Source organism: Solea senegalensis, linkage group LG2 (assembly GCF_019176455.1).
Source record: "Solea senegalensis isolate Sse05_10M linkage group LG2, IFAPA_SoseM_1, whole genome shotgun sequence".
NCBI classification, from domain to species: Eukaryota; Metazoa; Chordata; class Actinopteri; order Pleuronectiformes; family Soleidae; genus Solea; species Solea senegalensis.
In genome coordinates this window covers 29,862,812-29,889,286 of record NC_058022.1, presented here as the reverse complement: position 1 = coordinate 29,889,286, position 26,475 = coordinate 29,862,812, and the positions used below count along the sequence as shown (strand labels likewise).

At 40.1% G+C, this 26,475-nt stretch overlaps 1 protein-coding gene across 2 annotated transcripts in view; it reads left to right on the top strand.

Moving 5' to 3' along the window:
• Positions 1-26,475, top strand: part of LOC122758942 (inactive dipeptidyl peptidase 10-like) — a 47,039-nt gene that overhangs the window by 18,400 nt on the left and 2,164 nt on the right. For both annotated transcript variants that reach the window (XM_044013356.1, XM_044013365.1), the window contains exons 3-26: positions 349-444; positions 7,840-7,934; positions 9,501-9,575; positions 11,100-11,152; positions 12,021-12,102; positions 12,517-12,637; positions 13,321-13,475; positions 13,996-14,093; positions 14,190-14,313; positions 14,882-14,920; positions 15,123-15,230; positions 15,491-15,582; positions 16,072-16,119; positions 16,211-16,329; positions 19,106-19,153; positions 20,306-20,404; positions 20,554-20,623; positions 21,619-21,747; positions 21,845-21,910; positions 22,130-22,184; positions 23,450-23,549; positions 23,990-24,048; positions 25,723-25,795; positions 25,946-26,019. In XM_044013356.1, coding sequence (XP_043869291.1) covers positions 349-444; positions 7,840-7,934; positions 9,501-9,575; positions 11,100-11,152; positions 12,021-12,102; positions 12,517-12,637; positions 13,321-13,475; positions 13,996-14,093; positions 14,190-14,313; positions 14,882-14,920; positions 15,123-15,230; positions 15,491-15,582; positions 16,072-16,119; positions 16,211-16,329; positions 19,106-19,153; positions 20,306-20,404; positions 20,554-20,623; positions 21,619-21,747; positions 21,845-21,910; positions 22,130-22,184; positions 23,450-23,549; positions 23,990-24,048; positions 25,723-25,795; positions 25,946-26,019 — 2,078 coding nt within the window. The remainder of the gene's footprint in view (positions 1-348; positions 445-7,839; positions 7,935-9,500; positions 9,576-11,099; positions 11,153-12,020; positions 12,103-12,516; positions 12,638-13,320; positions 13,476-13,995; positions 14,094-14,189; positions 14,314-14,881; positions 14,921-15,122; positions 15,231-15,490; positions 15,583-16,071; positions 16,120-16,210; positions 16,330-19,105; positions 19,154-20,305; positions 20,405-20,553; positions 20,624-21,618; positions 21,748-21,844; positions 21,911-22,129; positions 22,185-23,449; positions 23,550-23,989; positions 24,049-25,722; positions 25,796-25,945; positions 26,020-26,475) is intronic.

Genomic DNA, 26,475 nt, shown 5'->3' with positions numbered 1-26,475 from the left:
AAGGCTTTGTTTAGGCTGTCCAAATGAATGGACCTAGTTTAAGGGTTTGGGGTAGAAGGTTAGTAGTAGTAGGTTAAGGGTTAAGGTTAGGCATTTAGTTATGATGGTTAAGGTTAGGGTAAGGGATTAGAGAAAGCATGATGTCTATGAGTGTCCTCATTAAGAATGATTTATAAGGATGTGTGTGTAATCAGTGCAGTGATGAATACACGTATATGTCAAATTACGGCACCTTTTGTCCTTTCTAGTGGCATTTTGATGAAGCGTTTGCTTTTCATTGCTTCGCCTCTTTGTTCTTGAGCGGTAAATCTGTGAAAATGAGCTGTTGATTTGTTTTTTTCCCCACAGTTGAGGTTCCCGGCAGCAGCAAGTCCAGGCTGACCGTGTCAGATCTGTGGAAGCCGGAGTTCAGCGTTCATGACCCGGAGGCCAAGTGGATCAGTGGTGAGGAAAAGTCATTCAGTCATAAAAAACAACAACAGCAGCAGCAAAATCACTGAATACATGGCTTTTTATTATGGTTTTTATACATTACTGAGGCTCCCACGTCACTCATTCCCAACTGTACATACATAACTGATAACCTTATTTACGTTAAAAGTAACTAACTCAATAATTGAAAGATTAGCAGATTAACTTTTTTTAAACAATGTATATTCATGATAATATGATTCCAAGGGAACTCATGTCAGCACAGGACGGACACGGACTTCCTGTCAGAGACGATGAAATGAGTTCAGAGCGCTGTGGTTAGTGCGTTAGCAGAAAATGAAAATCTCTGCACCTGAGGTTTCATTACAGACGCCAAACATTTGTCAGGGAAAAGAGAGGAGCCAGCAATAATTCAACACTTATTAAAACCATTTCTTCACCTTCTACTGAATAAGCTGCTAACTGTGAGCTGTCGGCAGATCTGCAGGAAATTCATGACGGCAGAAGCAGCTGTTCAGGCAGGTGAACACGCCGAAAAAGAAGAAAAGATAAAGTGAGATACTCACTTTGTCCTTCATGCCGCTCAAAGAAAAACAACAACAACAAAACAAATGTCTTCATTTGGCCTCCATTTGAAAAGTTAATCACATATACTGTGGAGACACCTTTGGGAAATCCATGATGCGTTCAGGGCCACAGTCAGGAAGAAATACTGAGGTCATTTGTGCCGTTTCTCCCACAGGGATCACAATGTCATGTACCCAAGAAATCGGGCAAAAAGACAGAATGAGGCGCTAAACCGGCCAGGACACAAGGGAAAAGTTCAGAATCCTTCATGAAAAACACGGGAGATCAGTCTGAGTCAGACGGAGGCTGAAAAAAAAATGCCTGGCAGAACTCAAGTGAAAAAAAAACCTAAAATAAAACAGGCAAGCCTAAAAAAGAAACATGAGGGCGAAATAAACAAGAAGCTGCAAACGCACAAGTAGAAAACATGAGCAATGAAAACAGACTACCAAACTAAAACAGGAAATCCTTAAATGACAGAAAAATTGAATTGAATTGAATTCAACATGTCATAAATCATGTAAATGACAATCAATATCTTAAAACTAATACTTAATTGTGTACATGTGGCATATCTTTGTTTCAGTTTTAAGTAAAATTTGAAATCCATTAAACACTTTAAAAAAAAATACCTAACTTGATCTGGAAAACAGTGCAGTTAGAGTTGTCATTTACTCAACTCCTAAATCAAACAATGCCACAGAGTTTTCCTTTCAGTTACGATCGCAGCTCGTGATCTTTTTTTAGGTAATGCCATAAACACATGAGCTCAGTGCAGCGACGCCTGCTGACCTGCATATCCATAACACAGATGGCCTCACAGTGTCATGACAGCAGTGACTTCCACCCTCTGATGAACCTGAGACATAATAATAGTAACGGATTGCATGTTTACATGGACACATTCTGAGATCCCAAAAATAACAACAGTAATACTTTGTGTGTCTCCACTGTCTCACTCGTTGGTGGATCTGTGATCTGTATTTCCTGAACGACGACGTGTATTCATCAGCTGCAAGAGAATGGACTTTGCACTAAAGCAGCAGCAGAATGAATGAAAGTGAGTGTTTGTTTTGTCAGAAACCACGGCCATAATTATTATTATTATGTTGACGAACCTTACTGTACTAAAAGCAGAAACTGCAACCTTAACCATTAAGATTGCAGAAATGATTTGTTATTTGAATGATGTTCCCTTTTCGAGGAAACTAGAGCACAGCACACAAGCGGACAGCACTGTGATTGACAGCTGGTATCGTCCAATAGGAGCCTGGTTGCAGGTGACGCCCTTCACTTCCAGTTGCAAAACGTCGACATAGTGCTGGCCAAATCGCTAATCCTGAGGCTTAAAAATAGTTTCAGGTTTTGGTTCAAGACTTAAGGATTTCAGGATTGTATAATTGTAGTGTATAATGACATCATCACTTGACAGCATTTTTTTGAAGCAGTTATTTAGGGTTTTACAGGTCATATTGGTTGTAAAAATTTCTTTTCCCGATATACTGCATATATATATATATATGTATATATATACTGTATATACAGTATATATACGCACATCTGAAAGTATTAGGTCGTATTCACATATAGTAGTGTGCTAGGCTCGATTGGGGGTTGCAACATTCAGCCGGTCCGAGTTTGCTTTCACACTGCACCAAACCTTCAATAACGTAGTCCCCTCCTCGCCTGAGGCGGCGCTGCATCAATAATTACTGAAGGAGAAGACAAGACAAACGATGAACAAGAAAACTCAACTACTGGTTAATGCAGGACAACTTCTGCCACATAAGAGCAAAACATGGAGCTGAAATCCCTTCGGCATTACTTTTTTTACTTTGTTTTATGCGGACACACTGCACATTGTATATGCTGTACATTTAAAATACTAAAACTGTTTTCATTTAGGGCTCATACACTTATATACTGTAGTACATTTTATTTCTGCTAATAAACCCTACACTGGACCTTTAATGCTTCTCATCTGCCAGAAGGGCAACAGGCGACACAATTAGTTATCTGCTTTCCAGCAGCTGAAGCTCAGGTGTACAGAGGGGGTCAGACTTTAATTGCAGGGTTTTGTCAACTTGTCCTTGGGAAGGACAGTGTCACTTTAATCTCAGTCACAAAGGTGAGGTAGAATTGCATCTATCACCACCACTTTGTTCATATCACATCTTTTCTTCCCGTGTTACGTAAGATGTTCTCTGCTGGAGGTTTTTTTGTGGCACGACCCTGACCTGCGACTCGCTCTTCCTCCACATCGATCCACCAAGTGTGGAGAAGCTGTGGTGTTTAGCAGCATGACACACTGTGTTTGCAAGAAAGAGAGAGAGAAACACAAAAAGCACTTGGAGCTGGAAGAGCCGAAGAGAAGAAAATTAATTTGTCAGTGGTGTGATTGCGTCATTTGTGAACTCAGGAGCGTAAATGGCGACTAAATGTCTACATAACGTCAACAGTAGGTAGAAGAGGAGGGACGAGAGACACAAGGACAGGAGAGGAGGGAGAAGGACGGTGAGAGATGGTTTTCCTGCTCTGGATCCCAACGCCTGCTGTGTCCTGTCTTTCCACAGGGAGATAATACTAATGACTTGTCCTGTGGCCTGTGGCTTCTCATTATAGACTCTGCTTCAGATAGCTTCTAACACACACACACACACAGATATATATGTGTACACATGCCTGAGAGGACAGAAGCACGGACACATGTTTGATCTGAGCAGATTTAGGCGCAACAATTGAATTTCAGAATTTCTTTCAGCTCTACCAGCATGTGCAGACGGTCAGACAATAGAATCGTACTATTTTTAGTGTTTAAAGCTGCTGTAATCAACATTCTTTTTTGTAGATTAACGTAATCACATGATTATTTGCATATGTAGGGCACCATTCACTCTGCAGTTCCACTATATGGAGCTTTGTTGTGTCTTTAAGATCATTAATATTAAGATAACATTTTGTGTCTGGCCAGACGCTCAGAGCAGATGTACACTGCATGCTCGCCACATGGCAGCACATGAGCCAGGCAACGTCCCTGAAATGTAAAATTGACAGTTTAGATTAGCCTTGTATTTCTCACATCTTTATTGTGACATTTGTCTTCAATTTCATTCTAAGTGACAACAAAAAGTCTGAAAAACTCTTGTGCTCAGGTGTCGTCTACGGTGGCCCTGAAGTGCAAATCACCAACACAAATAGGACAAACACAACAACATGAAGTTAAACACAACAGCATTAACTGAAAACACAACATTAACTGAAAACACAACAACATTAACTAAAACACAACACAACACAACACAACAATATTAAGTGAAACACACAAGCATCAACTGAAACACAACATTAACTAAACACAACATTAATTGAAACACAACAGCATTAACTGAAACACAACAGCAATAACTGAAAACACAACAACATTAACTAAAACACAACACAACAACATTAACTAAAACACAACACAACAATATTAAGTGAAACACACAAGCATCCACTGAAACACAGCATTAACTGAAACGCAACATTAATTGAAACACAGCAGCATTAACTGAAACACACCAACATAAACTAAAACACAACAACATTAAGTGAAACACAACATTATCTAAAACACAAAAATGAGTTTCACGTTGGATATCTAAGTGATATCCGCGCTCCACGGTCGGTCCATAGTGTTACGTATGGGTTCACACTCACTGTTGGCTTTGGTGTTTGACAGTGGCTGCATTATATCAACCGAGCGAGTGAGAAGTTTGTTTTTGCACAACCACTATAATGAATTTCTCTGCCCAACAGGGTCAGCTGTCCCATTACCTGTTTTGTTGAGACTGATGACAAAGTTGGGAAATTAACGTCTGGCATGTTTCGTGGTGTAAATCTTAAAATCGACTGCATGTGATGAGAACTGAGGGCCCGCGGTCTGCACCTGAATTTACTGCTGGGCCTCCAGGAGATGCTGTGCATGTAATTCAAACACGCCTGTGATGAAAATTGCTTCCTTGACACCCCAACTCATTTCCTCTTCTCTGCTCTAACATCCCAGCCGGGCTTCAGCTGCTCCCCCTAATTTAATAGCATGAGGGACACTTACATTAGATCTCTTATAATAGTGCTCCAAGAAACAGCAGACTGTTGATAAATTGAGTGAAACAAAGCAAGAGGCAGGGAGACTCAAAATGAGCCTCCCATAGCCTCGGGATGCCAAGATCACGTCCAGGCACTTAAAGAAAATTATTAAATAACCCGTAGAATTAAGATGCGGCTTCTCCAGTTCAGCGGCTGTGAAACAAGTGCTGAAAATCATCAAGATAATATTTTATCTCAAGCCTCTTCAGAGCAAAACAATCAAACACATCGTCGCTCAAAGCTGCTTCCTGACCACACAACGCACGTTCCTCCAGCGCAGATGAATAATCCCGATATATAATATCATCATCATCATCGTCATCATCATCATGGCTCACATCCTGTTATTTGAGATGGATGGGCTTGTGAGTGTTGAAGGCATGGAGGAGGATGTTGTTTTGAGACAGGATTTATGATTGTGTGTGTGTGTGTGTGTGATTTATAAGTGTACAGTTGTGTCCGGTGAAAAAGGCTGTTCCACAGACTTGATTCACATGTGAGTTGTAAAGGATCAAAAATGACCCGAGCATTGCACTTGAGGTCATAAAATAAATCTACACCATTCACACCTGGGCCAAGATTTATTCTCAAAGAGCGTAGAGGAAATAATTCATACAATACTATCATATAACACTATACTTTATATTGAAACATCATAATACTTTACATTTGAGGTAGACTTTATTTATCAGCCAATTATTACTAATTCTGTTCTCAGAAACTTGCCAAACCACAAAGTCCCAAGATCCCAGTATATATTCTTCTACAAACTCTTAATTATTCCGCTTATTCTTATTATTCCATCGTTTTCATTCAGCTGAATTAGGACATTATCAGATGTATTCAGTTTTTCCCAAATACTCCAAATTTTGCGAATTATTCAACATTTTCCTGTGATTTTCCCATAGGAATGAATGAAGGGCGACTATAGAGTGGAGGAGGATACATCCTGGAGTGTATAGTTGCATAAAATATGACTCCTAAAGCTCAGTGACTTAGAGAATTTAAACTGTGACTCTGTGACTGAGAGGAGAACCATCCAGCTTCTATAGTACGTCATTTCTGAACAAAAACTATTTTAAAACTGCATTTTATCAGCCACTGTTCACTCCATCTTCACAAACACTATATCAGTCTCTTCAGTCAAGTCTTCTGACAATCACAGTACAATTTTATTTTGAAGTGAGTCAGGGCAGTTGCTTTTGTTCTGTATTTTTAATGGAGCTGCTCTGTATCTAAGTACTCAAAGTTTTAAAGGTACAGTCTGTCTAAATATTACATTGTGTACTTCATTTTATTAAGGTGTATTCCACTCTGTGTTTTGGATTAAACACCATTCTGATCCATGTATATTTTAGTTTATTTATACTTTTTTTTCCAACTAATTTAAAGCCCTTTTAAATTCCTGTCCATTTCAACACATTCATGCCACTTAAACTTCCCCCTTCCCCAAATTTCATTCATACATTTCAAACTACTGTTGAACGTTTCTACTTAGATATAAAACAAAATCATCATCATATTGCACTGATTTCCATCTTTCTTTGCAGTATTCCTTTCTGCTCTCTGTTCTACTTGGTGATTGGTGATTTTCTTACATCATCAGCAGCAGATTTGTACAAGACGCTGTTTTGTGGTGTTACCAAGGGAACCGTGTAATCACCTTTCAGCGTTTCACTGCGTAGATCTAATGTGACATTCATGTACGCTGTGGGGGTCATTGTTGAAATGTACACAAATGAATTATTCATGGCACTGTTGTTTACATTGTGTGCATGGTTAATGTAAAGCTTTTTTTTATACCGAATCCCTTCACAGATGAAGAAAACATCCTGGTGCTTATATAATATAGATGGAAAGCATGTGTGTGTGTGTGTGTGTGTGTTGTCCATGTTGTGTTATGGATGAGTGCTTCCTGCTTCTTGCTGTGTGTCGTACAAGACTGCTAATGAGGTTTGTTCAAACAATTGGCTCCATCCTCAGCACTGACCCATATAAATAGTCATTTAAAAAAACACATTATTTATGATAATATTTGGTAAAATTAGACACAAAACAATACATCAGAAGCCGATGCTACAGATGCTATGTATGTCGTCTGCCAGAAATACACACATCCTGACAAACACATACATCACATAGCCAAAATTGTTCTCATTTCTTTATGGATGTTGTCGTGTCGAGAAGTAGTGTACTGTGGATAAATAGGACCAACTACCTGTAAAAGACTTTTATTTTGAAGTCATAGGCAAGGGCACTTTCCAAATTCCAATAAAAGTATGAATATGAAACTGAAAAAAACTGGGTTTACGCTACAACTTCCTATAAAGCACTGTTTGCAAAGGTTTTAACATCGGAAACCTCCTTTTTTAGACAAGAGCAAATAAGTTCTCATAATGCAATGCATTTTCTTACTGTTTTACTGGCATTTCTGCTACAGCTACTTTTTGAAAGAGATAGACCAGCTGATAGTGCTATATGTTTCTTAAAAAACCTCATCTTCTTGAAAATGAACGTTTTTAAAGCACTTCTGTATTATTTAGCTTATTGACATGTTATAGGAAGTGTAACAGGTTTCAGCTTGTGCCTATTTTTTACTACAGAAACTTGGTCATTTTATTTGTTCTTTTTTTTTTAATGAAAATTGCTGTGACTGTGTTCTGTGAGCTTTACAGAAGCTTTACTGGCTGTTGTTTGTTGTCCCTCTCTCAGAAACAGAGATGGTGTACAGGAACCAGGACGGTCATGTCATCGAGTTCAACTTCATCCTGAACGAGACAGAAGTCATTCTGAGCAACAGCACGTTCGTAAGTTTTGTTATCCAGCTGCTTTTAACATGAGCTGTCATTTTTATCGTAATATCTAGTCATTTAAATATGTTCCTATTATGGTTTTGTTTGTGTTCATGGTTTTTCATTTTCTTCCACAAATTTAGTATTTCATTTTCAGATCTACTAAAAGTTCCTGTATTATCAGAGCAAAGTAACCAATGAAAAAAATGTATTACACATGAAAGGAAACAATTCTGTCGACTTAATGGGGATTTTTCTCCAATCATAAAAGTACTAGTTTTTCTGACTGGAACTTTTCATCTGTAACACTTATTCTTATATATAGTTGGTTAAACCCCAGTTCTTTACATACAACATAAAAGTAATTCTAATTCTACTTCTCTTTATACTTTAGTTTTTTCTACAGTTATGTGAATTGGTGTTATATTTCTATTCTGAGTCCGAGTCGCTGTAGCAAAACAAAATGTCTAATTCTGATTCTGGCGACAAGTAAACACATAAAACCATGTGGAAACCACACCTCAAAACTCATATGCGCCCCTCTGATCTAACGCTGATCAAGCTTAAACTGCATAAAGACCAAGAACTTGACTCCTCAAGAATTCTCCTGTGTTAAAGTCATAAAATTATGAACGCAGGATAATCAGATTGAATTGAAAATGTGTAGAAACGCACACCAGAAAACCCACACACAGCTGCTGTTCTCTGTGTGATGTGCAGGCTTTAAGATCACTTAAATCACTTCCTCTCACTGTACTCGCCTCGAGCCGAGTGGTTATGTGGTTCTTTTTTGGAAATATCATTTCAGATTAGTGTTTGCCTGCTTGACGTGGCAATCAAATCACTGACTGACTGCGTTTAAGTGCCCCCTCGCCTCTAAATGTCAGAAGAACACTCACTCTTTCCACATCTTCTCCGGGAAAATGAAATTACGACCATGTTTGTGATCTGATTATCATCAGAGAAGGGGGCCAAATTTAGCGGTTTTCTAATTGGATCATTTTGTCGTCCTGTTGTAAACTGCCATTTCCTAACACTCACCACACCGTGTGAAACCATCCTAACTCTGCGCCTGCCTCCTGCAGCTCTGGTCCTCACAGTTTCAACCTTTTTTTAACATTAAGGGCTGCATGGAGACTGAGCATTTGAGACCCTGTGGATAAAATCAAAAGACGCAGAGTGGGCGTCGTAGTTAAGAAGTGGCTGGTTGCTGCAGTGCGAAGCATCCACACCGAACCTCCGTCACTGCCTAGAGCACCCAAACATCAACAAAAGACTATTCCCTTTTTCTTTTCTCTTTTAAAGGGACTTGTTTTGTTTTTTTTACAAGATTTTGCACCTATTTTGCTCACTGGAACTGATGATTTTGTAGCTATACATTATGTGACCAGCAGTTTCCTCTCCTCATGTAGCCTCATGTTGCAAGATTAGTGTTTGCCTGCTGTTTTCCATCATTTCCATGGCTTTGAAAATGACGTCATTGTGCCTGCCCAAGTTTCACATCAGTCTCTATTTACCTCATATTTACTGAAAGCTGTTGTTTTCCTCTTTTTTTGTGGGGTCCCTTTGTTTGTCTGTTAGACGGCGTTTAAGGTGGTAAAGTACTCGCTCTCTGCTGATCGGAAGTACGCTCTCTTCGCTTACGACGTCAAGCAGGTGAGTTCGCGTCCGAACAACACGATAAACACGATAAATCAGAATGACACGCACACACACACACAAAAAAACAGCCTGCAGATGATTGCTGAATTCTGATTTGTTTCTCCGCTCACGAGCTGTGAGTGGAGCTGCGGATCATCCTCAACATTACCAGCTGTTCTTCTCTGTTGGCTTTTGTTTATTTCCTGGCAGGCTGTCATTTACATTGTTCTCCTGTGAAATACCCAAGGGGGCTGTCACTCATCTGCACGCACACACACACACATACAGTATGTATACAGACGGGTATTAGCCATTTTCTTCAGGTTTGTTTGGGCTTGATTTTATTTATATATCACAATACAATCACATCTCATGTACAATCCTTGACACAGTTTACTCTGTGAATAACAAGCGCATGTCATATATATTTTGAATATTCTGCTCCAGAGTTGACTTTAATTTAAATAGACCAACTCTGATGCTTTTCGGATAATTAGGATAATTCACAGGCGCCGCATGGATGAAGCAGACAAGCACACACCAACTGTTGTTGTTGTTGTTGGAGTGAATTGTTGCATACAAACAGACTCTGTCTTTCCCAGAAAACAAATGGCATTACCTGACCTAAACAGGTGTGGATTTATGTGTTGTGTTTCTGTTTCTTTCACCTTAATGTGTGTTTTTTTAGTCATGTTTTTTTCCCCCATTGATTTTTAGACTTTGTTTGCCAACAGATGGATCCAGGCTCAGGGCTAGAAACTCTGCAGCAGCTGGAAAAGCGAGACAAGTATATTTGTGGCTCATGTCATACAGTATCCCTGTAATGATTGTCAGGTCAGAGCTACTTCTTGGTTTAGGGGGCTCTCAGTGTGATAGGTGCCTGTTTGATAGAGCAACATGAAATCACCTTGAGTTACAGTTACACCACATAGTGTGATTTATTATTAGTTTTTTAGCTGCTGCTGATTGAATTTCTGTCAGTGAGTGCACTGCCATGCGTGGAGGAAGATCATCTGTGCAGGAAACTTACCCGAGCAGAGTCAATCAAGTGTCACGACTTTATTTGAACTTTGAGAATCCTGAAGTTTAGATAAAGGCTAGATATATCTGTAACATAAAGTAAATAAAAGTTGATGGTAACGTGGAGTCCTCAGTTTGTGCAGGGATGTGCAGACAAAAATAGAATAGTTTCCAGTTCAAATTGCACATTTCACTATAATGCATTATTTTGAATGTATTTTAATTGACTTTGTATATTGTAAAGTCAAGTTTGATTTAGTCACCATTGAATTTTTACATAACCTAACTTACAGGAAGTAGACCGTACCACATACAAATGTGTTTTTGTATTGCACTTGCGTCTAGAGATATTTGATTTCTCTCATTTTCTTTTGTTTGTGTTATTTTCCTGTTGTTATTTATTCACTGCTCCAGCGGCTCCATTTTTTTTTTCCTGAGGCGGAGAGACCGACATTGGTCCAAGGTTATCAGACAGGGATCAATATTTGCATTATGTGATGGTTTGAACTCTGATTGCAGATATACAGATATTCATACACGGCGTCCTACATCATTTACAACATCTACACGAGGTAAGCCACTTTACATTCACTCGTTGGTTTTTCCCTGTAATTCCTTCAAAAGTAGCAACGCCATCTGATGTATGAACATCGTGATGCTCAGAAAAAGAGATACTGGTTGTTTATATATAGACCTCGGCATGTCATGTGACTGGGTTTGTTTATTTTGCCTTGTTGACAGGAAAAGCTTCCGCAGAAATGAACATTGCCACTGCTGGTTTCAAGCTGCTAAGAGTTCAATGCATAATTTAAATCCGTGGAGGTCAAGCAATTTATCACAGAACTAGATGAAGACATTTGATCCTTATACTGCCCCCTGGTGCTTTTCACGAGTACAGAAACAGTCAGAGTGGGCATTATTGAACTGAACACAGTTAAAGCATGTAGAATTAACAACATATTAAAGTTAGTAAGTACTGGATTACTTAATATGAAGTGATTACCACACTAGTGGGATTCCCTTCACTCCATTTTATATGCTCGCTTTATGGCAGTGATCCATCTTTGGCATCTCTCAGGTTTAAGATCTGGTAAAAAAAAGACTATTTTGGTTTCCCAGGGCACAATATCTATCCACTCTCTTCACCTTACAAGTTGCTTCATGTACATATTTCCTGGTATATATGCTGTCCATTTAATATGTCTATGGATTTAAAAAAGCACGGGGCTCCTGCCAAAATAGTGTCAGGATGGGATTACATGATGCTATCAGAGCTACCAGAGCTCTATTGTAATTACAATGCTGGACTCAAGTGCGGGGCGTAAAGGCAGACAGAAACAACAACCAAGACTACAAGATTTACAGGTTAAAAAAAGCAACAAAACAAAACTCAAATCAGGAAAACAAAAGTCCAAATATGTGTATGTGTGTTTTCATCAGGGAGGTGTGGGAGCTAAATCCTCCTGAGGTCCAGAATGCAGTTCTCCAACACGCAGCATGGGGAAAACAAGGACATCAGCTGGTAAGACTGAAGGAATGATCTGACACAAATGTCGTCTGAGTTTTAGACAGAATCAAGCTAAGCAAATTAAATAACTCGGGGTAATCGTTAACGTGCAGGAAGCGTGGCTCTGATCCTGTTGGGTTTCTTTTTTTTTTTGCCAACGCAGATGTAAAAACACCCGTGGAAAGATAAAGAGACAAAATACACACATTTGCCGCATGGTGAGATAAACCCGATTATATGAACACTAAAAACAGGAGATTACAAAATCCAAAACACAGAGGACACCCCAGCAAGAAGTATGATCTCGAAGGGAATGTAAACAGCTGCCGGGCAAAATTCAATTAAATTGAATTCATGTCTGATAAAAGAGAACAGGAATGTGACTATAAATGCATGTGTGGGAGTTCTGATTATCCTCTTTGTTTTCAGATCTACATCTTTGAGAATAACATCTACTACCAGTCAGATGTGAGGAGTGTGTCCCTGAGAATCACCTCCTCTGGGATGGAAGGAGTCATTTTCAACGGGCTCGCTGACTGGTTGTACGAAGGTGAGCCGTGGTCATGTGGCTGTGCTCTCACGTTGATTCCACGATATTAAAATGCAGTATTGATATGTACATGTTTACATAAGTCGTATGGTAATCGCTGTTAAACATGGCTCTAAATTCAGGAGGAGCATTTGAAATGCTAAACGGTTTTAAGATTTCTCCTTCCCTTTCAGACGCCTTAGGGTAAAAAAAACATTCCGTGAACTTTGGTGACGGATGGCGTTTCGGGGACACACTCTTATCATCCTCAGTTCAGCTACAAATGAAGTGTTTCAAAGATTTCTCTCTGCTATTAAAAATTCAGCAGAGGAGACTGGAGAAACAAAGCAGAATATCAGTAAAAGGCCCTCTGCGGTCCATTAAGACGCTGTGTAAACAAATTCAACAGCACGGACATGCTCTTTTTGCAGTTTGTGCGTCACTATCACAGATTGGAAGCAAAACTGGAAACTTTCGGCTTTGAGAATCACTGTGGGGTGTTTTATTTTCTGCATTTTACTTAGATTTACAGTGGAAAGAGCAAAAATCAGAAAATTTGCCCCAATGGTGATCACATCACAAATAACGTGCAGCTACATCATCATCATAGACATTAGAGAAAAATGTTTTCTGGCCTTTTTCCAAATCAAATCATCAGGTTTGAGACAGAAGGTGGGGATTTTTTTTGTCTTTTTTCTTATCAGAGGAGATTCTGCGTTCACACTTGGCTCACTGGTGGTCGCCGGACGGAGAGCGACTAGCCTTCCTCACTATTGATGACACTCTGGTTCCCAACATGGCTCTGCCCCAGTTCACTGGCAGCGCCTACCCACGAGGACTGCAGTACCCATATCCTATGGTGAGCTTAAACTGCATTTATGCCCCATTTTCTCCTTTTTTCAGTTTCAATAATGCATCTTTTTAAATAGTTCAAAAGGGTTTCTGTGTCCCATGAATTAACACAAATGTATCTACTAATTAAAGGGGAGTTGCATGTTCTCCCCGTGTGTGTGCCTGGGTTTTCTCTGAGTTCTCCGGTTTCCACCCACACTCCAACAACATGCAGATTTTGGGACACTCTAAATTGACCATCAGTGTGAGAGTGTGAGTGGATGATGTGGAGAATAAAGTGGTAGAAGATGGATGGATGAAGTAAACGGTAGTTTACCAACAAACAGCTTATTTTACCACAGTGGCCCAATGAGAGAAAATCTTTTTTTTCTTGTCTAATGTCAAGAATGAGGGAAAAAAAACATTTTCAGGAATTAATAGACGTCAATATTGGTATCTATTGTAAATATTCAGACACAATTGAGTTGAGTTACACGTTTTATTGTTGTAAAAAACTAAATAAATAAATAGGTGTCTCTTTATTTCAGGCCGGTCAGAAAAACCCTGTGGTCAAGTTGTCGGTGGTCAACCTGGTCGGAGCGACGCACACTCAAGAACTGCAGCCTCCTGATCCACTGAGAAACAGGTGGAACACACACACACACACACACACACACACTCACAGAAAAGGTAACAAACACACACACACGCACGAGAACACTGATCTTCCTCTCTTCCGCAGAGACTTCTACATCACCATGGTGAAGTGGATCAGTAACACTCACCTGGCTGTGCGCTGGGTGAACCGGCCTCAGAACATGTCGCTGCTGACAGTGTGTGACGCCAACTTGGGAGTGTGTCTTCAGGTACGGGAGCTGCGTCTGACTGAACACCTGGTCTCAAACACTCCCTCATCTGTCGCTGTAAACATGCAGCTGAGACATTTGCAGTCTCCGTCATTTTAAGACAAAAAGTGGTTGAAAGGAGGATGGGACAGGAAATAACTCATTAAATATGATTTGACACTTCAAAATCAGTTTGTCAGTAAATTACATTTGAGCTTATCTATCATTTTGTTCACTTTGGTGCCAATTATCGGGCTCCGTCACTGGGATGGTTGGTGTGCACTCTTGTATTTCCATCATGATTAAAGAGGAATATTACAGAGACTGAACAGTACAGGCGAGAGTGTTGTTTCAGGACACAGGTCACTAACAAAAAAAAGCACAACATTTATATGCAAATACTTGAAAACCTGCAAAATGTCACACAAAACTGACTCACACACATTAAATCAGATGGACGTGCAGCACGAGTCCCCGCAGCTGTTCAACACCGTATCATTATGGTTTTCTTTTTTTAAAGTCTGAATAACCTACAGACAACATTTACTGTGCTGAAAAGTGGATTTAATTTGTCATCCCTTTCATTCAGAGACATGCCGACTCCTCAGAGACGTGGCTTTCCAGGCAGGTAAATCATTTCTCATAAGAGTATTTAGGAACAAGACTGTTTTCTGCCAAGAAACTGCGATACATATATAACCTTGCATCTCCTCTGATGTGCTGCACTCTCATCACTGCAATGTATGTTCCATTATTGAGGCGGATGAGAGGCAGAAGTCATTCATGCATAAAGTATGTCACCTCTGAAGTGTGTGTGTATCTCCTTGCAGAGACAGGAGCCGCTGTTCTCCAAGGACAGGAGCAGGTTCTTCCTCACTCTGCCCGTGAAACAAGGAGGTCAGGGAGATTTCCACCACATCACCATGTTCACAAAAAAGGTGCCTGTCCTCTCACGTTTATCTCTGTTTTAAGTTCCTCATCGACTCTTAAAGGTCCAGTGTCAAATGATTATTGAAATGTAATATTGAGACTACAGATTTTTAACAAACGAAGGACTACTTCCTGTCCTATGGCAGTTTTGGGGTTTCTTCTTTCGTTTTATAGCAGGTGGCAACCACAACTTTAAGTTACACGCTGGACCTTTAAGAGACGCCTCAAATTCATGTTTTCCCTTTGTTTCCAAATGATTCTCTTTCAGTTACGAAGTGACCAGGACGAAGTGCGCCACCTAACGTCGGGAGACTGGGAGGTGACAAAAATTGTAGCTTACGATGAAAACAACCTGATTGTGTAAGTTTTGTTTCCCATACTAAATTCAAATAAATACAGTGAAAATAAAAATAATCCATAGCAAACACTGGTACTTGATGAATAGACCAGAACCGAATAGGATAGAACTATATTGTCTAGCTGTGGCAGGACGGGCAGCCAGTGTGTGATGCTTTTTGTGCCCTAGATCTGCAGACATGATTCACTGTTAGAAAATAAATTATTAAAGGAGTCGGTGCACTGTGACTTGTGGTTGCAAATGTATCTTTGGAACATTCTCCTTAAATACAACTCAATACTACCTAAGCATTTAACCACACCTCCAAATGAACAGGGATGCTGTGCCGTCGATTTCTCCAACACTATAACCGATTAATGTAAAACAGTATGTTTTTTAATGTCTACTGTGTGAATCGCGGGCTTTTTGTTTGTGCAGCAGCCAGCGAAGGCCGACACATAATGGATCCACGACCTTGTCCTACTTAAGCTGCTCTGCTTTTCTCCACACAGATACTTTCTGAGCACAGAGGAATCTGCACAGCAGAGACACTTATACAGGTACAGCATAACCACGTTTCAGTCTCCATTTTCCGCTACTCTGTGTGACGCAGAGTGGTCAGTCAACATTTTTGACCCCTTTCTCTGACAGCGTGTCCACCCTCGGCCTGTTTCCACGGAGATGCCTCACCTGTGGACTGAAGGAGGAGTGCACCTTCTTTGACGCAGACGTTCACCCTGATGCACATCATGCCATCCTGCACTGTAAAGGTCAGTGAGTATAAAAACGAAATCTCTGACGATTACTGTTACATATTATTGAATTCTTTATTTATTTATGTATTTGTATCTATGAGATTTTGCAATCAATAATCTTGGCATATCAGATTCTGCATAGTTCAGTGAGATTGTGTACATTGAAAATCTTGGATTTTAGGGCTTCAGTAGAAGTACTCTGGGCAGAGGTTGGTAAACTTATTTTAATTTAACTCCTATTGAGGGTGTTATTTATTAAATTCAATTAATTGAATTTGTGCAAGAATAGTTCCAAGACTTGCACATTCATACAACTTATGTGAATATGGTTATTAATAACTGTATTATTTTGCATTTGATTTATTATTTCTTTATAAACTTCAAAACACAATACTATTTGCAAGAGATAGTTTCCAAGATAGTGTTTATGGTAGCAATTTCCTTTGTGAATGTCATGGTAAATAACTAGAGGTTTTGGTGATACCAGCTTTAAGACTTAAATCCTCCATGTGTCCAATAACAATATACAGTTTTACTTCATCTGTGCTTTAAGCACTGGATCTTCCCTCTCGTGCATGCAGAGGTTGAGTATCTTACACTGACAAACGTCACCTCTGACCCCAGATGGACCGGAGAGAAGGCTTATCTTCCGGTGTCACCTGAGGATCAGTTCCTTTTCATCTTCTCACAGAGTCGGTGTAATGCTCGGGGGGCATTGTGGAAATTCCGAGAGGCTGCGACAGGTTCAACTTTTCCTGTCTCACTGGCAATGGCGTAACTCTAGGCAGTGCAGCAGGTGCAGATGGCCAAAGGGGCCGGCTAAAGTTGTGTCTGCCGCTTGTTGTTCATATAGTGACACACAGGATGAGACGCTGTAGTCTGTTGCTGGAAATCTTTGCAGAACCAGAGGAGGTGACGTAAGGGAAGACCGTGATCAGATAGTAATCGGATCTTGATGTGAACACTGGAGATGCATGTTAATACCTGTTCCAAATGCATGTGATGCAGCACTATCAGATCACAGAAAATGCATTTTAATGCCCAGTGTCACAGAGTGTACAGCAGAACATCACGGCTGAAATAAACCAAGTACAATTTTTTTAGTTTTTTTTGTGATTATTGATTATGGTGGTGTCTTGTGTCACATGCGAGTGATTCTGTGCGTACGTCATACAGTGTGGCAAAAATAAACGGTGCATATATATATCGTCACTCGATATATATATGCACAATTTATCAAGTAGAAGTGCTGTGCACAAAAAATGCCCTTTTGTCACAGTCACAGTCTACACAACTTGCTTCTTGGTGTCAAAAAAGACTGATGGTTTCCGCCCATGCAGTTCTGGAGTTGAGTTATCTCAACAGGTTTCTCCAAGGCATGCCGTTCCAAATGCTGACCACAGCAGATGTTCTGCAGATGGTTGCTCGGGGGTAACGGTTCATGTCCATCGACTTGAAGGACGCCGACTTTCATGTCCCCATTTTCCCCTCACCACAGGCAATTTTTTACATTTCACCTTCCAAGGCCACAACCATCAGTTCAAGGTGCTTCCTTTTGGCCTCTCCATTTCCCCACTACAGTGGCAGGGAATGAAGAGTCTGCCTTACTTGGACAACTGGCTGGTTCGTGCACCGTCCGTCCAGGACCCAAGTATCTTTGGGTCTCAGGGTAAATTTCAAAAAGAACTCAGGACCCTGTCAGAGTACCTTTTTTCTCGGCATAGCTCTGAACACAATCACAATGAGGCCTTGTCTGTTCCCTCGGCACATGGAAGGCATTCTCACCCTCCTCTGCCTTTTCAAAGAAGGCAGATCTCAGCAGTATTGTGCAGTATCTCTGCTTTTGGGCAAAACCGACGCTTCAGTTGCTGTCACTGTGACCACTTCAACAGTGGTTGAACAGCCGTGTCTTCAGGCCCTGACCCCGTGGAGAGAAATTGCCCATTTCACAGAGGGTGTCCCCATGGGCTCCATTCAATCCCACTGGGAAACTGTCACAACAGATGCTTGCACCTCCGGGTGGGGAGCACTGTGGCATAACAGGACAGTCTGTGGTCAATGGTCTGTTCTAGAAGCCAGGGAGCACACCAATGTCCTGGAGCTACCTGCTGTACACAAAGCTCTGCAGCACTTCCTACCCCCATTTTGAGGGTAAACATGTTCTTGTTCGGTCAGACAACACCTCCTCTTCTTTGGCAAGGCAGTGGTGGACCTTTTTGCCTCAGCATTGTCCCCTGTGGTTCTCGCTAATGGAGAAAAACAGCCCTCTGGACCAGGATGCGTTAGCACATGCCTGGCCAGAGACCCTGCTGTACGCGTTCCTGCATTTCTTTGATACTCCCTACACTACAAAGGGTCCTCCATCAGGGCCACAGTTTCCTGTTGGTGGCCCCCCTTCTGGCCAGCCTATTCAATTGGCTAAATGTGTTCCCTCACCAGAGGATGGTGAGAATCCTCGTAGGCTTGTGAGAAGATTCTGTAGGAACTGATCCTCAGGTAAGATAAGCCCTCTCTCTGGACCATCTGGGGTCATGAGGGACACTGTTGTTGGTATAAGATACTCAACCTACGCATGTGCAAGAGGGAAGATCCAGAGTGCAGCCATCCAGAATTGATAGAAGCATAGCGTACAATCATTTCATTATTTTTAAGTTGTTGCCTTTTTGTTTGATTAACCTCATTGCTTTAATCAATGCCACATATTATAAATCGGCTCTGCCTGTAAGGAGTGAAAATATTGTCATCGACTTGTTTTTGCATTCATAACCATCCAAGATTATTTCTCTTACAGGCCCTGGGATTCCAGCTGTGCTGCTTTTGAGTTTTGATGACGTGGACTGTGAGTAGTCATACTTATTATGTACATTTAATAAATGAAACCACTGTGTGTTGGTGTGAGTGGGTGCATGTGCTGTTGTTTGATTGAAAACACCAGCAGCTGGCGAGCCATAATTTGTACATTTTTAAGATGTTTTTTTTTAGTATCACACGTTAAATGGCTATGATTCATCTCATCTCTGTAACGTAGATGATATTTAGTGCTCCTCTTTAGAGAGGAAAACACTGAGCTGTGTGTGATACAACAATAGAAACCCAGCATGGAATAGTTAGTGGTTATAAAATAAAACATGCTGCAATGTCCTACTATTGTCTTGAGGATGAAGTGGTGAATATTTCATGTCATCGCTAATTGGTGGTGTTTTTACCTCTGCATGACCTCACTGCTCACCTGCACCACCTAGAGGACACGCAAATATCTGACAGGAAACATGCACTTACGAATGGCTGCTCAAGCAGGACGGGTTTAGTCCAACAGTGCAATGTAACAGCACAGAGTTGTTTTCTGCATTGGTCAGACTTTATTTGTGTACTTTTTATACATGTAAAATGTAAAGTCACGTTAAAACATTAATAAAAAAGAAGCTGAGGAAACACCAGCGAGAGTTATCAATCTAGAGTATGTATAGTATATAAGTAAGCAGAATATAGCACATCTAGTCTGGTAGCGTCCACCAGGAGCAACATGGGGTTACGATTCTTGCCCAAGGACACGTCAGCATGTAGACTCGCGGTACTGGGAATCTCACCCACAACCTTCGAGGGAAAAATGACGTGCTCTACCATGACTGCCGTCACCCCTAGCTGCCATCGCCCCATAGTCTTTTCAAAGGCATTTAAAATATTAGGTTAAAGGTTTTCACTCTGAAAATATATATATATATATATATATATATAAGTATTTGTAAATAAATAATTGTAGCCCTACCCCCATTTGAATGCAAAAGGGGTGCTTTAAAACTTTATGTTTCACCAAAATTGAAAAAAAGGCACAACATTGCTTAACATTGTCTAAAGTAGTTCGAGTAGTTTTTCAGTAATCCTCCTAAAACAAACACATGGCAATGAAAGTGCATCTAAGGCTCTGGATGCTCTAATTTTTTGTCTATTAAATTAATTATCAAAAAATGTTTTTCTTTTTCACTTTAAACAGCATATTTCATCTTGGAGAACAACCTGCCTCTGCGGACTGCACTGGAGTCGAAGAGGACGGTTCAAACTGATATCAGGATCATCTCTAATGACAACTATGGTACAGCTGAAGCACACTGTGCAGCTTTGTGAGATAATGGAACCACTTACTGGACTTGAATGACATGAGTGTTATCTCCCGCTCTCCCTCTGCTGATGTCTCTCTGTCTTCCCTCTCTCTCTCTCTCGCTGTCTCTCGCTCACACACAGAGCTTCCTGTGAAGCTCATCTATCCTCCCGACTTCTCTGAGTCCTTCCTCTACGGCCTCCTCCTTATTATGTAAGCCGTGATTACATTTCACTTTTTACCTGCGGGCTGCCAGATGCATTGTTCCCTAACATTTCACATTATAGCTACAATGTAAATGTCCATTAATCCATTTTAAAAGTACACACAGTTGTTCCTTTTCTGTGTCAAACCAAATAAGAGTTGGACATTAACAACTTTAGCATTTTATAGAAAGACATACACATGCACATGTATCATGAACACACCTTTATTGTGGAAGTGTCCACATGCTTTTACTGTACAGAAGGTCCAGAGCTGCTTGGTTAAACTACAACCATAAACACGACCACACTCAGATACTTTCCATTCAGTCAGGTTAACAATGAAATTGATTAAATGCACTGTTACTACTTTTTAGGTCGTCAGTCCTATTATGTTTTAGAATAAAAAAAAACATATCTTTTCAATTTGAACAAATAAGTTCACATAAAAGGTCCACTGTGAATATTTTAGGTGCAAAAATTGAAGATAAAACAATACTACTTCAGTGTTTCGTAATCACACAATCACCATATCATATGAATTTTTGTTTTTCATTACCTCAGCATGAGCCTCAATACATATTTATATCAGGAGCTGGGTCAGCTCTGTTTTTACAATAGCCCACAAACATCTTTTGTGTTTTAATGCTTACTGAAGGCTACATACAGTAGGTTCTGGAAAGGGTAAGGTGAGGGATATTCATAAATGTTAATACATTTACACTGTGCCTTTAAAACCCATCAGCTCCACACTATTCTCTCTACGTCTCTTTGTATAACAGTGTTCAGATTTCATGTTGCCCAGCGACCTGCACACAGGAAGTGATTTGTTTTATGTCGAGACAGGGACATGGTTTCTGTTCAAAGACCAAACAGAGGCAATAATCACCAATGGTTTCGCACTGCGGCTTTAAACAAATGACTGACAAAGCAATATTGTGATGGTGAATAAAGTGTCTGTGTGCTGTTGTTGTTGTTGTTGGTGTTGTTGGCGTGTTCTGACAGTGGAAGTTTTCCTGGTGATCAGACGGTGACGGATGAGTTCAGCTTGGACTGGGACTCTGTGCTGGTTGGTTCCGAGCAGGTCATCGTGGCGAGGGTTGACGGCCGAGGGTCAGGGTTCAGAGGTCAAAGGTGCCGTACATTTACATCAATAAGCAACAACTCAGCAAAGACACTCTCTCTCTGTGTCTGCACTTATTCTTTCTGACCTTTCTCTGTCAACTGACAGGGTTTTGAAACAGGTTCACGCGAGGCTCGGCACGGTGGACGCGGACGACCAGATTGCAGCGCTTGAGTACGTAATGACTGATGAATGATTTCGGATAATATAATTATTTTTTGCTTGACATGAGAACAAAATAAAAAGAGAACATCTCAGCAGCCTGTCTCTCTTGATCAGTCAAAGATTAACCTCTGTCCTCCTGTCCTGGCCTCTTATTTGTGCGTAAATCAAATCTTCCTCCTGAGACCTGAGCTTTCATTCACTAATGAAGTTAACCTGTGTGTTCTTCAGATACCTGATCGAGCTGCCGTTCATCGATCGCACTCGTGTCGGAGTATTTGGAGAGGTTCGTTTGTCAGACCGTGTCAGTCTGACGCTGACTTTTTTCATTCATTCATTAGCACATTTAATCTTAGGACTGTTCATAAGCCTCTTTGTTATGTTGTTGTGAAATGTTTTAATGAATACGATTCCTGGATGTGATTACTGTAAACATGAATCATGATTAGTTTAATTTATTCACAAACTCCCCATCTAATCTTTATGAATTAAGAGCTCCTCACGACACAGTCCCAATGCAGTGGGTGAATAGTCAACTCAAAGTGTTTTACTGCCATTGGAAATACATTTTTAACACAAATATTTAACATGTCATTCAAGATTTATGTATTTAAAAGGGGCAAAAGTGTCACAGTGTGTAAACATTAGGACCCAAATGTAGATTTAAGAAAAAAATAACAAAGAGACTCTTAAAAGTAATCGAAAATATTCAAAATGGCAAAAACAATCAACAAGGAAGAGAAGGCTAAAAGAAGAAAAAACAACTTCGTAAACACTGAGAACAGAAAGAAATAAAAACCCCACAGGACGAGCAGGTAACTGAGCAAACTAAACCCACGTGGACACTGAGGAGCACTGAGACTAAATACACTAGAGAGGCAGGGCTGCTCATCAGACACAGGTGACACTGATGAGAGACAGGTGAAACATATTAGGGCGGGGCACAGAGTGGGAAAGACAGGACAAAGTCTACACAAGGAGAAAATACAAAATAAAACTGCATACAAGGGACAGAAAGAACTAAAAACCTAAGGTTAAAGAAAGCAAAAGAACAACAAAAAGTCCAAGCAAAAAGCAACTAAATAAATGCAGGGGCTGTGACAGGAAGATCTCCATATCCATTGATTTCAAAGTTTAAACACATATCTGTCAAATAAAGCCAGTGCATGCTGAATCTGAAATTATAAAAACCTACACCAATCGGCCGCAACATTAAAACCAGTAACTGCTCATTCTGACTGCTTGTCTTTATGGCATTACTGAGTCATAAACATGCAGGAACCTCCATGACAAGTAGTATAAGTTCAGGTTTAGCACTACCTGTTTTTGGGTTGTTAATATTTGGTTAATAATATTGTTTTTATTTGGAATCTAGAGTGCACTGCAATGTAGACGCAAATGCAGATTGGAGAGACAGACCATAAGTGTTAGTTTAAGTTGTTTTTCATCTGTTGTTTTTTAGTGTCTGTTGATTACAAGTGTGACTGTGTTGTTGTTTTTTTTAATATTCAGCCATGTTTGATTGCTGACGCGTTGAATGTGTTTCATCAGGACTACGGCGGCTTCCTGACACTGACGATGCTGAAGTCGACAGAGTGGCTGCTCCGATGTGCTGCAGCTCAGGCTCCCATCATTGACTGGTCCATGTACGGTGAGCGAGAAACTCCTCTTTGCTGCCCGTGGCAGGGAAATGCACATATTTTATAACTCCTGCTCCAGCTGCCGCTGCTACAGTCATTTTCTTATACTTAACTTCTTCATATATTGTCTGGGTAGTGTGGTTTATTTAGGTTCTGCTTTGGGAATTTAGGCTTATTGAAGTTTAAGATGAAAAGCCTTCCTTTCTGGGACCAGTATTAGGGCAACACTGTAGCTTCAGAGTGTGATTAGAATTGTAAAATCTCAAGGGTCTCTGAAAATCCTTTTTCTTCTTGTATTTTAAGCAAAAGCAGAATATATTGACTATGTCATGCTTTGAAACACACTGTGTGCACTTTAAAACCTGTGAAATATCTTCCTGTATTCATTCATTAAGTGTGAAGAAGTAACATTTCTTCTTATTCTACTCAACATAACTTCTTTCTCTTTCAGCCTCGGCATTTTCTGAGAGATACTTTGGCTTGCTTTCATCTGAGGAGAACAGATACCAAGTGAGCTGCTTCTACCAGTCATCAATCTGTTGCTAAGCTTATTTCATTTAAGAGTTAAACAATTCTGAAGTGCCCACTATATTAAAGATTTATTATTATAAAAAAGGGAAACCAATCAATATGAGAAACATAAAATAGTATTGTTTATCATTTTTGATCAGCATAAGCATGAAACATAATTCATATCCTGCAATTAAAGCCATCTAAAATGTAGTGGGGTGAAAAACAAACCATAAAGCATGATTAAAAGTACTCTGATTAGCTGTAATTAGTGATTGTTTGTTATAAACAAAATATCAGTATAGGGCCACATTGATTCAGGAAAACGTTAAAAAATGTGATCACTCTTAGGTGAGATTCACACTGTTAAGCAGCATCTATTTGTTGTAAAGCAGATTAACAGTTGTTTTGTCACGTCTGTGAGTTTGAAACAATCCAAATTATGATTTAAGGGCGCATTTTTTTAGCCAAATCAGGTTTTACAGGTGCCAGAATTTGTAGAAAAGCAATTAAATTGCAGTCTGTTAAAGATAAAGAAGACATTGTTTGTTTGGACGGTTCCTCTTCCAACACACCTGATTCAAATGAACGGGTCGTTAGCAGGCCGACCGTTTGAATCAGGTGAACATCTAGAACATGAGACCCAGGATTGAGAAACACTGTTGCTTTATGAAATCTTGTCTGCATGGGAAAACATTTTTAATATTACATACCAGAGGTGTAGGCTTAAAATGAGTAAAAAAAACAAAATCCCACCACAGTTGTCCTCCAAGTCAAGGTTGCACTTAGTGTTTTTCGTCCTATGTGGGCTGCCTATAAGTGGGACGCTATTTTTGTGACTCTCACAGCTGCGTGCGTGCGTGTGCATGTGCATGTGCATGTGCGTGTGTGTGTTAACTGACATCCGAAGATGAGAGATGTGGCACAATGTGATCGGACAATAATCAGGGGGACATCATCACTCGTCCTGTCCTCGGGAGACCAAAAGCAGTCGCTGAAATAAATGGGTTATGACATGTGTGGCCAGAAAATCTGCCAGTTTGATTCCCTGCTGAATAGAGGAGTAAAAGTGGAGAGATGACCTCATGCACAAACACAAATCAACGAGGAAACATGCATTTCTGCAGAGTGCTCATGCTATTTCCTTTGATTTGTGTCTACAATCTACCTTCATATCATGACGATGACGATGTGGATACGAGAGTAGACACTATGGGGCCAATTAAAATATCTAAATTAATTGAGTTCCCAAATTGAATCATTATCATTATCAATCATTATTTGGTCTGAAACAGCCTTCCCGATCTCCCAGAACAGGGAACCGGCACTTTTAAACACACATTTTTAAATGTTTCAAGTTGTATGTGTTTTAAACCATCTGATGAACATGTGTTTTGTTGAGCACCCCTTCACCTTTTGGGGCATACAATAAAGGCATTTTTTTCAACTATATAGTTCCGCCTCACCTCGCCTTGATTCTACGTGGTTTGGTTTGGTTTCCGTTACAATATTGTACCTCATAATTACTTCCACTATACAGCAGCTTTAGTGGCGTTTACTACATTAAACAGGATGTTGAATGATACTTTTGGTTGTCATTATCAGCCTTTGTGACATCAATGACTTTCAATTTGTTTTGTCTTTATCTGTGTGTGTGTGTGTGTGTGTGTCCAGGCAGCCAGAGTTCTGACCAACATGAAGGGTCTGCAGGGCAGAAATCTGTTTCTGGCTCACGGGACAGCAGACGGTACAAACATTTATTTCTCACAGCAAAAGCAACTTGTTTTCAGACTGACTCTTAAGGCCTGACCCTACAGTGCAGAGCATTAAAATGGAATGAACCCCCCCCGCCGCCAAAGCACTTATTTGCATGTCTTGTTTTTTTTCTCCTCCACAGCGAACGTTCACTTCCAGCACTCGGCAGAACTCATCAAACATTTAATAAAGATCGGCGCAAACTACACAATGCAGGTAAATTTGTATTTTAAATTAAAGTTGAAGTGATTTTAAGTGAGTTTCGTCACCCAGACTACATCTGCAAAAACATAAACCTAACACCCCACACATGAAAATATGTCGTTTCTGATAAATTCACTTTTTCGACAATAATTAATAGCTGTTATGATGTCGCTGCTATGACAACATGTACTTGTTTTTCATGGTTATTCACTTTACCTGAGGCTGACATTGCTGTTTTGATTCAAAATCAATTTTTCCATCCCTGGGCTCATAAAACCTTATTTCACACCTCGATGAGTCGCATCAAAAAACACACACACACACGCATGAAAATGAGGGTTATTTGTTTTCAGTGACTAAAAAGTTCATCTGAAACGCGTAAAAGTCTTCCGCAGATAAAGCTTGTTGTGTTATAACTTTATTATATTCTGGGCATAGTTTTCACTCCAACACCTGGCGCGTACAAAA